The 14,788-nt window shown below is 37.1% G+C and overlaps 2 protein-coding genes across 3 annotated transcripts in view; both read right to left on the bottom strand.

Annotated features, from left to right (window-relative positions):
• The window catches only part of LOC143354838 (uncharacterized), a 453,699-nt gene that overhangs the window by 195,127 nt on the left and 243,784 nt on the right, over window positions 1-14,788 (bottom strand). The window lies entirely within an intron of this gene.
• The window catches only part of Nachra7 (nicotinic acetylcholine receptor alpha7 subunit), a 311,133-nt gene that overhangs the window by 186,683 nt on the left and 109,662 nt on the right, over window positions 1-14,788 (bottom strand). For both annotated transcript variants that reach the window (XM_076788934.1, XM_076788942.1), the window contains exon 2: window positions 12,355-12,497. In XM_076788934.1, coding sequence (XP_076645049.1) covers window positions 12,355-12,497 — 143 coding nt within the window. The remainder of the gene's footprint in view (window positions 1-12,354; window positions 12,498-14,788) is intronic.

Below are 14,788 nucleotides of genomic sequence, written 5' to 3'. Positions count from 1 at the left end.
TGTGTACCTTGCGATGTTACTTTCATTCGCCAGTCATTAAAAGTGTCGTTTTGATTGGTGATTAATGAACCCTAACAACTCCATATATTGAAAGAAATCGATTTATCGAATATTTTTCCATGATTCTACTTCTTTATGTTCTCGATAATTGTGAATGCTTAAGGGGGTAGTCTGGTTGTCGACGCAATTTTTGCATGAAATTTTAGAAATTTTTTTTAATGAATTATTGGACCTTTTGCATTCTGAATTTTCGCACATATTTATTGGTATTTGATATACATTTGTAATTAAAAAAAAGTCCATTTTTTGAACATGAAAGCCGAATAATCCCTTAAAATGGCGGAGAGAGATCTCGAGACCTTTGAGGCCTCGTACATTTTGGACTAGTAGATGCAACGGAAATTCATCGGCCCGTTTCAAGTAGAGATTCTTGTGCGGTTTGCGAGCCAGCTTTTCGGAGAAAGCTAAAGCCCTCTGATGTTTAAAACATTAGAACAGCGTCTTTTAAACATCACCTTTTTGTTTCGGAAGGTTCAACTTGTGGTTATTTGGACTACATCTGTTGAAAAGTCCTGTTCAGTTTCCCATTACTTGCATTTACCAGTATACACTGCATTTATAGCAAAAATAAATTTTCCTAAAAAATAAAAGCAATAGGAATCACAATGATATCAATTTAAAAAATGTTAATAGAAGACTATACGAAACGTAATGACATAAATTTATTCACTTTTGAGTAACACTATGAGAGAATTTCGCCAACCAACCAGTACCGAAATATTTTCATGAATTCAACAGAAAAATGCCAACTCGATCCCGTCGAGACAAATCGAATAATTAATAACGATACTATATCCAACATTTATTCAATCGAATGAATCCCTACCAACTTCTAGCACAAATTACACGAAAGTAAGTTCCACATGTACTTCTAGGGAATCTCATTTCGCAGACGATTATTCACTTCAGCAATCCAAACCTGCCCCACCCGAAACGTATTTCGATATTTAAAATAACGCCTTGCAAAGCCACGCACGCACACACACACATACACACAGAGAGAGAGAGAGAGAGAGAGAGTGAGAGAGAGAGAGAAAATCTAATCTGAATTTATCCGAAAGTAATAAACAGAAATGTTGTACGTCCATGAAATCGATTCGTAAAATCGTTTTTAGAAGCATAATCACACGGTGCGCCGGACGTCTTTCGTCCGTGGATGGAGCGTTGCCTTCGAATATAATATTTCCTTTGAATCCGCGATAGTTTAAGCAACGGAAAGGTTTCCCCGATGCTTGCAAATTGAATTTCAACGGTAGCCGGGCCCGGTTCTGTTCTATTTCTATTTCAACAACTTCAAAGCCATCTCGGTACTCATTCGTGGCCCCGCCGTTACCTTGATTTCGTTTTTTCACGTCAAAAGAATCGCGGACACACCCTGTCCCTGCGTCAAAGCATTCATTCTTCGCGGGCAACGCACGCATAATCGGCCGAGGCTGCTCTTTTCTTTCTATTAGGTACCTGAATACTGCCGATTTTCTGCTGAATATAAAGAACATTTTATTCAAAGTATTTCCCATCGTTAGCTATCAGCTTTTCCCCACTTTTCACTTGTAACAAGTGGATTTCGCGACAGAAGAAGTTCCGTTCGTGCGAAGTGATACTGTCGCTAAATTAACAAGAAGCAAGGTCAATAAACAAGAAGGTCGGTCACGCGTCGAGCCATTTAGCTGTTCAGCCGTATGCTCGAACTCGCGCAAAATGTATGCGTCTCGTGACATGTATATTTCGGCGCAACGAAAGTAAGAAAATATCGAGAACAACTGAACATGGGTCTGACTCGTGTTGTTTACATTTGGTCCGAAGGAGTTACCACGGGTCAGGATCGTGCTTATTGTTTTTCGCCCTTTCTTACCACGAGTCTGACTCGTTGTTGTAGGACAAGGGGTTAAGAGCCAAGGGTAGTCACGTGACTTTTCTAGACTCAGCAGGTCGGTAACTGCTGTATAATTTCTGTTCACAGCCTTCAGCCACTGATTTAAGATCCGACGGGTCTGAAGTCTGTGACTAAACTTGTCACATTTTTAGCTCTGTATTATCGATATTAAGAATTCTGACGCCAGAAACGTGCTTCAAGTTTTTCGCTTTATTTCGCAAAGAATCAAGACAAATTATAGCTCAATTTGTAGCTGAAGATAAATGGCATAAAAATGCTTGGATTCGACGGCATGCACATCGTCAATTTTTGGCTTACTTCTAACGCTTATATTACCAAATATCTGCATAATCTCGTCAGCTCATGACCAGCGTGCGCTAGATTGAACCTTCCCCTTTCGAATGAGCCCTTTCCCAGAGAAAAATATTCTCATATCAGGACGAAAAGTTGAGGCACGAGAAACCATTTTTTGCCTATTTTTGTCGGTAACGTGGTCACTCTACCTTATCGCGAATCTACGGAGTCTTGGCTCTGCCATTCTACCCTTCCCCTTCTACGACGCTATCCCCCCCCCCCTGTTCTGCCTTCAGTTAGCCCGAAGGTGATGGATACCGAGGAGAGGGGAGAGGAGACATTTAGGGGAAGACTTTTAGGAATGCTTCTGAGAACTTACAGTGTTTATTCTACATGTGTCCCAAATTGCTTAGCCGATAAAAGTCCCACTGCCGCGAGGTATACCCCATGAAGCTCGAGAGACCTCGGTCGCCGAGGAGTGTAAGGTCGCGTGGATCAAAGAATAGTATCTCCTAACCGATATTTGTCCCTGGCTATACCCGTGTTTTGGACATATATCGAGTAAACACGGTACGAGTAAACAGCCAGAAATTTATTCGGGTATTTAATGAAATGAAAAAAGATTTCGATCCAGGCACTTGTAACTATGCGAAACTCGAAATTCGACCGGAAACACACGGATATCACGATCCTATTCATTTCGCCGCGTGTTCAATCACGTTTGAAGACGTTTCTGGATTCGGTTCATCTTTGAGGATCACGGGATCTTGCACAGGCTTCAGAACCTGCGACGGAGATTTTCCTTGACGTCAAAGCACCCGGACCCACAATTGAAATTCTACCGAATTCCCCCTTCCTCTCTCGTCGAGACTGCGCACTATCTCCGTCTCTCTCTCTCTCCTCCCTCCTGTTTTCTCGTTTTTTTTCTATTTTCCCAGGTGTTTCTGCGAGAATAACGCCAGGGGAGGCCTTGTCCCGCAGGTTCCATAGAGAGGTTTAAAGGCGAGATTATTTTTTTCCCCTGCAACAATCGAGATCCCATGGCGAGAGAAGGCTTTCTGCCACTCGCTTTCCCACCTTTGACGCAGGCGAATCGAGGATACCATTGCGAAAAACGCCGGCGAACTTAAAGCTGTGTCCACGCTAACGCAACATTGAGAGACCGTCTTTCGCTTCTTGTCGACGTCTTCTCCTTTTATTTGGTCAAAGCGACGACTTTTTCGAGACACGCGCAACATCAACCGCAAGTTGCTCGTTGTTGCTTTAGCGTGGACACAGCTTTACATTCGCGCAGTGCAATGCTCGTTTGTCCCTTCTTCGAGCTCGTCTTTTTATGTCTGCGGAATGTCTGGGGATTTTGTGATCAAGACGAAAATGTTCGGCGGGAAACATTTCGAGAATAAACAAGAGTATTTGACAGGACTTTACGAAACACTGAAACCATCTTCTTCCTACGAAGATGTCGTCGTAAAGCTAACTGAATTACTTACGTTAGTTTCATTTAATTTTTGCTTATATTAAACTGGCACACATGAAACGTCCACCCTTGGAAACTTTTTTTATATTATATTAAATTGGTACTTATTATAATTAAATATCAAGTTGGTATTCTATTATTACTTATTATATTAAATTGGTATACGTAAACGTCCAACCTTGGAAACGATTAGCAATTACTAAATAATTATTCAGTATGCACATTATTACGTTTTTAAACATTTCTTCGGTTGCATCAATTTTAGCTAATTTTAAGCTTTAAATTCCTGTACAATAAGAGCCAATAGTATTTTTCATTAATCAATTAATGAAACAATTTCTATCTGTATAAAATCTTACATTTCATATGCACCAAGATTACGTTTGATGTGTCTCCATATTTTCAGTGATCTTATTACTTGCAAAATTGGTACTTTATAGGATTTTGATACCGTCCTAGTCTTGTACCATTTCGTTCGGAAATGCGGTTCCAATATACCGGAATATGTAAATAAAAATTGCATTTTCTTGTCTTGCGTACCGGAGACGTGGAAATTACGTAGAATATTTTGAATTTCATAATGTTCGCGAAATCCTGCACAGGAAACCGGACCGTCCTCGTCCCAAAGTGCTTCCGAACCATCTAACTGACGTCGTGGTATTTTTCAAATGCTCTCGAGCGTTATTATGACCGTCCCGAAAATAAATGGTACCGAACATTAGTATGAAATATTCCCCCGGTGTTCGTATAAGTGAATGCATACGTAAAAGAACGCGAGGTCTGACTCTTGATTAATTCTCGCTGATTCTTCTTTTACAGCATAATGGTTATCGGTCGATTTTTCTTCGTTCAACTTTGATTTTTATACACTATTATTGGACTGCGTACATTATGCATTTTTGGCAAAAACTTGAGGTGGTGAAACACGAAAGAGGAAGACAATTAATAGAATTTTAGAAATTATTCTTTTCAACCTATCGAAGTTATTAAGAAAACCTGTTTGTTGCAATCATCAATGTACTATAATATATCATTAATATAACTTTTAATATGTCATGTTAGTCAAAGATACTAGAAGAATACTATTAACCCAAATAGAAAAACGTAGTGCAAAGACTGTATAGATCCATTTTTTTTTTTTTTGGATAATTGTACTTCATGAAGTTTTTCATATTTTTATATTACGGCGCAAAAACAATTTAGACGACAAAACTTTAGAAGTTTAAAGATCTAAAATAACACACCCTAATAACTCAGCAGTTGACACAGCGTTCAATTCTCAGCTAAAAAACTTGAGCAATTATCAAAATTTAGAATTACCCGATTTCCAAGATTTTCACCAAGATTTCCAATTATCAATCCGTCCAATTCTCTGCCCAGCAATACAACCCAAAAGTTTTTACATTAATCAACCGAAATTCGCGAGTAACAAATGAATTTAAAAACTGGAATACATTATACTTTACTCGCGATTCATAATGGCACGAAGGGAGAGCCGGTAATAGGAACTCGGTCGCGAATATAGAGGTTTACTTTATGAGACATTCGGCTAATGCAGAGACAGTCGAAAGATCCGCTAAGATTGCACCCAGGGCCGAATGAACCGGGCCGGGTAACTCGAACGAAGTTCCGAGAAAGAGTGGATAACGTAACTACTCTTTTCACAGACCGTTGCCTTCGTCGGTCTAATTGTATTAACCAGCTTTTAGGGTGACTATCTTGCGCGTAGCTCGCATAAGAATGCCAGCCGCAATCGGCCCGCGAAGCTACATTCATCTGCGGGGCAATCTCGCTGCCAGATAAGGCTGCCGCAGCCCTAAGGGGCCATTGTGAAATATACAGGCATCGACGATAACGGTATAAGTTTCTCTTACTTGGGGCGGGGAGGGGGGAGCCTGTTCGCGTGCCGGTAAGTGTACAGTAACGCACACAGACAGACAAATAAACTAGATAGTCGTTGGTGTCTACCGGCAAGCTTTGGAACTCGGCTAATCTCGAAACTAATGACTCCACGCCGAGGAGAGAAACTTGTTTCCTCGTCAGCGAGGATGTGCCTGCTGCGTTTGTCATGATTCAAACACCTTCGATTCTGTCATTTTTATTCGGCGTATGTCATTTATTAACTGCGTGAATTTTAAGCAGTAGGCAAAAATTATTCCACTGAACAAATCAAGCGTTTATCATTAATATTATTTATATTTTCATTTAAGATGAAGACAAATGCAATGATAGAGTTCGTCGGATATGTATACAGAAAATATTAATATAAAAATGCATTAAAATTATAATTTATTTGTTTAATTTTATTTATTTAAATTTAAAATTTATGTATATCAATTTTATGAAAATTAATATTAAAAACATTGATTTAAGGGTGAGTTTAACAACCCCCAAGCATCCAGAACATTTTCCGACACTTATAAATATTAATCAGTGTTGCTTTGTTATGTTACTTAAATTTCTTTACAATTTTTACACAGAGATACACAGTTTCTTATTTCATATTCGGTAAAAAGACTACGCAACTGTTATTAATATTTTCCCAAAATAACATTAATTCTTGTGCAATTTTTGTCTAATAAGTGTGCAATACTGATACTCGTAGTTAATAACGAAAATTCAACAATATTAAAAAACGGAAGGAATGCGAATAAAAATCTTTTACGAGTTCATTAATACCATTAATAAGCACAAAGCAGATCGTTATAATTCAAATGCATCGCTGTTCATAGTGGAGTCGTCAATTATTTAAAATATGAATATTGTAATGAAATTCAAAATATTAATCGCATTGGTCGGTAGCCTCCTTTATAATCCACAGAGCAAAAAATTAATTAGACCGATGTAAAAGTAATTACTTGGTCGTACGATTATGTCCCCTTAGAAATTGTACAGTATATCTAGTAATTGTATATCAGCATATGTTTTAAGTAAACATTATGAATGGACCTTATGTGGTACGATAGGTTCAAATGGGATGAAAAAATAAAAAATTGCTCTGATTTCACGGTGTTTTGATAGACACCGGCTTGACAATCATGGCGAATGGAGTTTCGCACTCCAATGAGCCTGCGTGAGCGCAATTTCCTCGTCGAGTGAAAGGGAGGTCGCGAACGGGGGTTGAAGATGGTGTCAGCTATTGAACCGCAATGCCGTTTGTTTAAATTGAATTGTGATGGCAGTAGGCCGAGGAAAGATCATCGGGTTTCTCTGCGGGCATGGTAATATCGCAAATTTTCATGGCGCATGCGTGCGAGCGGCATAGAAATGGCACGCACCGCTCTTAAATAACGTGCAACGAGCACGGGTAAATATGCCCTGCGCATTGTTTCGCTGCGTCTGTTTCGCCGTTTATCGTTCCCCGTGTCCAACAGCGGCTCCCTTTTTTACAGCATCCCTTTGTTCTTCCTTCTGCCTCGTGACCTTTTTCCATAGGACTATTACAATTGCGACCGGGATTCAACCTCTGATTTTTCTCATAGCCGAACGAGTTCAGAGAAAGACACACCGTACACCATGGGACCGGCGCACTATGCGGCGAAGTTATGTTCCCAACCATTCCCATCTGTCAACCCATTAACTGATCGAATCACGCCTCGAATCTTCTTTTACCTACATCCGGAACCACAATGTTGGTATCTCTTGGAGCCATTTGTCCCATTTCTTCTATATTTCTCAACGAAAGTATTATTTTCATTATTGAAAATACAATTATTTTAACAGTAAATATGTCAGTTACTGATAATGAATTTTACAGCTTAGCTGGAGATCGTCGTAGTGTTTTAATTATTTTAGTAATTGCTCTAAATTCTACTTTCCTACTACGAAGTTTATAAAATCCAGTCTAACTTTTTATAACTGTTTTTCCAACGACAGCAAACACGGCTCACACCCCACAGCTAGACACCCTATTAATATGAACAGCTTATAGTGTAAATGTAAACTGCTTAAAATGCTTAAATTCCTAAAGGCCCAGACAGTGAACTTGTCAATTATTTAACGAAATCAGAACACAAAGTTTGAGATTTAACACGTCAATTATGTGTGGCACTTTACACATCTTGTAGATTCTAACAAAAATTGATTCATTCAAAAACATGAACGATTTTATCCTAACTCTATTTCATCTTATTCCATTCCTCTTCATTACTTTCAATAGAGGAATTCATAAATGTAATTATTCATTTTTCAAAATTGTATTGTCTCTTGTACACTTTACTAAGTTGATACAAAATATTCTGATTTTGAAATGTGCTTTTAAACGCTTTTCGAGTATCCAGTCAAAATTACAGTTGAAAAGAACGGCAGCATAATTCTGGCTTTAAGGAATTACAGTAACGTCTTGATCTAAGCCGAACGGAGCTACACGATCTTAGTTAGTTCGCCTATTCTCTCCACTGGGGGGCATAACCCGCGAGGGGCCGAGATGCTCGAGCTGCCACGGTCGCCGAGCAGTATAAACATGTCGCGTAATCGGGTCGGGTATATCGGTGTGAACCACTACTAATCCAATTACAAAACTTCTTTATTTTTCATTATCTTTTTACGGGACTTTCATCAACTTATTTGTGGCGTTTTTTCTGATTAAAAGGCCACTAAACCAGATATAATTTGAACTGTATTTAACGGTCTAATTGACTGTATGTAGTGCGCCTTCGGCTTATGTTTACACGCGCTGTCCTTTTCTACGTTAGGCACGGTCGACGCGGTCACAAGGAAATAGTAGCCCTACACGATCTATGTCGCAGCACGGACCTGAGGATTGATCAAGACTTTACTGTATGCTGAAATGACAGCCGTAGAGGACGACTATAACGATACGTTACCAGAGATACGATAGTTATTATTATATGTAGAATACGTTACTTATGAAGAGATTTAATACATGTACAATTATTTTATCTTCAAACAAAGAATTTTTCATTTCGATGTCTATCATAAATTGATTTGAAGAATTTAAAAGAACTACCGACAGTAGTATACGTATTAAACACCCATTGTAAGCATCGGAAATACTCAAATACGGCAGCTTCGAGAAATCAGAGTCTTAAGAAAAGAATTCTTGACTCTTCTTCTGTTCATGCATTTCTCCTAGCTAAACCCATCAGCGGAACTTGCCCGTGACCCGATTTGCATCCAGAGGCGAGGAGCATTCTGCGCGTGATCATCGCCGTAAATTCCCGTTCGCGAAATAATCAGGAAACTGACTCGTGTCATTAAATGCGAAACAATTTGCGAGACTCGGTCAGACAATATATTAATCTGTTAACCGGGGACGACCGGTACAATTGTCACTTGTGTCCGCATTTATCCGCATTATCTAGTCTTTCTATTATTCCGACATCGATTAGGTTGGTGCATAATGCCTGCCGTTTGTTTCGTGCGAAATTTTATCCTGCGAACAAACCTTTGTCGATACCACTTTCGTTCGTTACGCTTATTTAAATTAATATTTCATTATTTTTATCCGTTACAACTATTTTATTTTCAAGGTCATCCGAAGGTCATTGTATTATAGATCATTAGAAATTTATCGAAACAATTCAAATAGTTCTTACACGTGATTGTTAAAGAATTGTGTGTCTACAAAATTTAGGTCTCTTGAAAAATTAAGAATGTTATTTTTAACGATATATTATAGTTAATAATAGGTTTCCGTTGTCGGAAGATTTGGAAGATTCGATCGGAGTGTAATGTAAACAACGCGTGCCGTGTTTTTTATTGTTTGAACACAATCGTTAAAAGTGATATGTCTCTAACACACGCGCATATATCACAGTCAATGGCGATCGTGTGTTTTAGTAGCGCACGACTGAATTAGCTTGTCCTGTTTCGGAGGATTTTATTCGATGGTGGTACTATTTACCCCTGAACGTTCGAAATATTGGACGTAACAGTGGAGTGGTGTTATGCGAATGTAAACGACTGGGAAGTGAAATGAACACGGGAAACGCGTTCTTGATAGTGATTAACTCTTATGCCAATAACCAGTTCGATTTCAACGCGCGCTTTAAATTTCATTTATATTACTCTTAAAAAATTGTTACACCATTTTCGATTCCCGTTCGTTCGAAATCGAACGGTTTCACACTGTTCTACGATTGAAACATAAAAATGCATGCCGATCGTTGGAGATACGAAGAGAGGAATTTTACTAAACGTTTTACGGTATTTTGGTTATTGACATGGGAGTTAGCATTATCAATTTTATTGTGAGAATAACGAATTAGAAGAACTTTATATTTTCATTACCGTAGACAGCCTCGGAATATTGATTTTACTAATTTATATCGAAACTAACGTGGTTTAAAAATGAAATGTAGGTAAATGAACGAAACCACATCGACACCTAGTTAAAAAGTTATTATCGACTTATAGTTTTCATTAAATATGTTACTCTATGTCATATGTCTTTCAGAAACAAGTTTCAGATTTTGAATTTCAAACACTTTCAAAGGGTTGCGTTTAAGGAAAAGACTTGAAAATTCATTTCTATCAAGCAAAAAATGACTTATCCATTTGACAAGAAATGTTAATTTTGCGTTGTTATAGATTATTGACATTTTTTATAATAATGGAAGGTAACATTATTTTTGTTGGCAACTATTATCGTATCTTGTATAAGTATTACGTTCGTTGCTAATATTTGAATAATTCGTACTCAATGGAACTTGGACCGTACTTTTTACGCTGTAATCTATTAAGTAGATACACTTCGAAACTGCTCGGTTTTTCGATAGTTCAGTGAACTATTAATGGAGGAACATTAGAACTAACTGAAAACCCGATTCTGGTTTCCGACAGTGATCGATGCGATTAATTTAAAACGTCTGGAATGATTCTCCTATACACTATTGCTTTGTACATGGGACGGAAACATTGCTAATTCTTTGCCAACACAATAAAAAAAAAATTACATATGCTATTATGTAATTAAATCGAATTTTTTTTCACACTTGGGATTGAGCTTGAGTTTGTATCTTCAAAAATCTATGAGCATTATTATTTAAACGATGTGTAGTCGGAAAGTTATTTTTAAAGTTGGTATTAAGTCATGTAAAACTTGTTCAAAAATATATTTGTACCAAAAAACTTGGAAATTCCATGTTCTAGTTTTCCAGGATGTTTTTTATAAATATTCTACGCAAAACTTTTTTCTCACGAATAACTATATATAATTATTTTTGTTCGTTTCATTTTTGTATTATTCTTTAATTGAAATATTTTATTTTAATCATGCCTATTTAGCACTAAATATGTAGAATAACAAACCTTATTTGGCTGTAGAGTTAGATATATTTAAAGTATAGGTAATATGTTAATTGAATCCAGAACTAATTTATTTAATCACGAGTCCGTTTCTAGATGCTCGCACAACCAATTTACGTTAAGCAGATGATACGTTTAACTGTTCGGTATAATTGCGTACATTTTTAACAGGTAAAATAGCAGCATTCGTATAAAATGATGTTCCTGACAAGCGATACGAATTCGTTAAATAGGATACCAAACCTTTGATAATTGATAATCCATTTCGATAAAAGCAATTAGTAAAGAAAATTTAATTGAAATATGTAACTGTTTAATTTTTCATAGTTGAACTGCAAATTTCTAATAATTTCTAAACTCCTAAATATTTGTGTAGTTATTGTTTGTACTTGGATTTTATACGCATATGCTAGTGAGTTCATCATTTTAACAAACAGCAATGATACTGATATTTTTCAACACTTATTCACAAACATATAATTCACTGGAACCGTAAAATGACTGTTCCTAAACCATGCAATAGTTAAACGAAAATTATCACTAACTACCATAATTTCGTTCGACAATTAATTAAGAATAATTGTCACTTTACGAATACATTTATTTGTTGCCTTAAATTATAAGACACAGTAACTCGCAGATTGCGCGACTTCAATATATTTTAATCAATTTAAAATATATATGTAAAATCAATTGTTACACTGAATAGCTCGAAGACTTTAACAAAAATGTACTAATTAGTTGGTAGACTCTTAAAACGAATACTTGTCAAGTACTAACACATTTTTAAAAACATCATTGTAGGTTAGAAGAGACGTTAAAAACTTTACAAACATTGCGTTGAAAATTATTAGTTACTAATATTAATCACATACGTATGAAGCAATTCTTTCAAATCTCTATTATTTATTAACAATAAAATTATTTAGAGTGCAATAAGGTCCACCTTGTCAAGAGTGAAATATCTGGTAAAATTCTGTTCTCCAAATAATGCAATTAATGTTGTAATACTTCAAAATTCAAGGTGACGTGTGAATAAAATATTGAGTATATCGTGAGTAGATATTTGAACAATTCTGTGAGTCACTGTACATGCAAGAAAGCAGTGAACTGCTTCCCTAATGTAATAAACAACGAAAATAGGATACATAGTAAACAATGAAAAAGAAAGGCATGCAGATATCAATAACTACTGAAAACAAAATCAGCAGAAAGGACGTTCTGTCTATTGCCACTCACTTAACTCGCACTTGAATGAATCCGAGCACATTTGTACACGTATGTCTCATCTGTACTGTGTGCGGTGTGCGTGTTACGTAGAGAGAAAGTCTTTTATGCGTTCTTTACAGAGAAAGAGTGGAAGTTGGTGGTCTGAACTTACAACGTCGATTATTTGCATTAGTGTAAGGCCGAAACTCAACACGAGGGGGTCGGACTCATTTCCCACAGGTCGCTCCAGCACGTTGTACTTTTCCAGCAGGTCGTTTAGCAGCCGTTTCTCGTGTAAACCGCCATTTACCAGCCCTAACCAATTACCATTCTTGAGTCATTATTGTACAACCACTTGCAGCCACTCTAAACCACGACCATCGTTACCGAGTCTGCCTTTTTCCGCGGTCCACGCTTCTTCGGACTTTCACGCTCCTAGTTGATCCGATGCCATCGATTCGAACGATGCATTTCTTTCATGCCAATTATGTCAACGCGAACCAGCAAGACTACTCGATTTTCATAGACAGTGTTGCGTACGTGGAACGTGGAAACGTTGGCGTGGTTCAAAGTGTATATGTTTGAGACTGCGAGGTCTCGTTTAAAGGATATGTAGAGTACAATTGGGATGAATAATCGGTTTAGGCGCTCTTATATAGGTAGCGTTTGCAGTATCAATTACCGAGACAATCGAAGTAATGGCTCGATGTATGTGAAAAATTCGGGACCGAAATGTTATCTGTACCGTGCACAGACCTCTTGCTTCTAGTAGAACTTTATTTTTAAGTTAATTATTTTTATTTGAACGTTTTACTGACATATTTGTGACATTTTTCTGATTAAAATGATATCGGACACAACACAATTTGCACCGTATTTTACCCGTTCCATCCAGGATACAGAATAAATACCCTTATCCACAATACGTCGAAAGCCGCCCCGAGGCCATCGTCTTATATCGAAAGAAAACTATAATCAGACATTATTGTTCGAACAGTAAAAGAATTACCTAGCTACAGTGCTAGATTAAATGCTGATTTGTACAGTGAGTCATGTTGTATATAGATATTGGTTCGGACAATCGAGATTCTACTAAATCGTCAATTGAACAAATAAATACGTTCTGAATTAGATCGTGTTTGGTGTCATTTTCATAAGAAAAATGTCGCAAATGTGTTGACAAACGTTTCATGAAAAAATAATTAATAGCAGAAGAGTTGTGTCATTGGACTAGCATTGTTTCACCAGTATATCTAATTCTGCATCATGCTACACTCCTCGGCAGTCGAGCTTCTGGACCCCTGAAGCGATAAATAAAATAGTAAATAAATTATTCACAAATATCGTGCACATCTCTTTCACATATATCGAGACGTTACCGTGAACGTTAATTAAATGTTAAAGCGGTAGGAATCATTGAAACAATATTCATAGCAATTAGTAGCGGACAATTTTATATTCGGCAAATTCTGATCTGTTAGCAGTCAGTTTAAATTATCGACTGCTTGTTTGTATTAATTCCAATCAGAAGATCAACATTGATCTCAAGGAAGTACGTTCCAAAACATACAAAAAAAAAAATTTGACAAGTATTTGAGTGAATCCAACAGTGGCTGCTATGATATCATTAGAAGCGTCCGTCGTCTAAGGATTAATCCCACAGATTCTGGAAATTTCATATGCGTCAGATCACCATAATTCGAAACGAGGACGTGTAACATAACTGACAGGAAACAGCAGGGTTAAAATGACGTATTAACACGTTCACCGTTCCACGACCTACGGATGGATAATATGATCTTAAATGAAAATGTTAATAGGCCACGCTTAATTCAAAACAAATCTGGACGCCATTCTGCTATTAGGAAAATGAACGTGTTAAGAATTAGTGTTTCGACGGTGTGTAATCAAATGAAAATATTTTCTCTCTGTGTGAAAGGATTTCCAAGCATGAAACGAGTTAAAATTTTACCCCTGGCAGGAAATAGTTGATCGTATAAGTTGTACATCTGTACAAACTACTGGTTACGAAATTCATCGTAAAGAATGGTTATGAAAATGTAGAATGAAATAACCGATCCTATATTAATAAATTATTAGTATGCAATTACGTTTCTTCAGTATGTAATTTTGTTTCAGGTATTAAAATGGTTCTAACACTTTTTCGACCTGCTCACACAGATTCTCTTGTCATGTTCCATTTATTCTTGGTAAAGAGACAAAATGATAGACATTATTTTGAATATTTCCCTTAAACTTCAAATTTTCTACAGTGATTTCTCCATATATGTCGCCAAGGCCTGCATGATAAACGTCACGGAATTATCCCCACTACCGCGGGGTATACCCCGTGAGAAGCCGCGAAACTCGAAAGGCCTCGAACGTCAAGTAGTGTAAACATAGTAACACTCGCCTGGACGATACACGACGCTGGGCAAGACCCGTGTTGTTGACATATATCGAGAATTCACTGTATTCTGTTTTTGTAATACCCGACCGATGTCATTTTTCTTTTTAACATGACCCTTTCGATAGACCAAAAAGATTAATTGCTCCTTCCGCGTTTTTCCCACTGAATGATAAAACTTAAATTTTCGAAATTAATT

Source organism: Halictus rubicundus, chromosome 1 (assembly GCF_050948215.1).
Source record: "Halictus rubicundus isolate RS-2024b chromosome 1, iyHalRubi1_principal, whole genome shotgun sequence".
Classification (NCBI taxonomy): Eukaryota; Metazoa; Arthropoda; class Insecta; order Hymenoptera; family Halictidae; genus Halictus; species Halictus rubicundus.
This window is presented reverse-complemented; position numbering and strand designations above follow the sequence as displayed.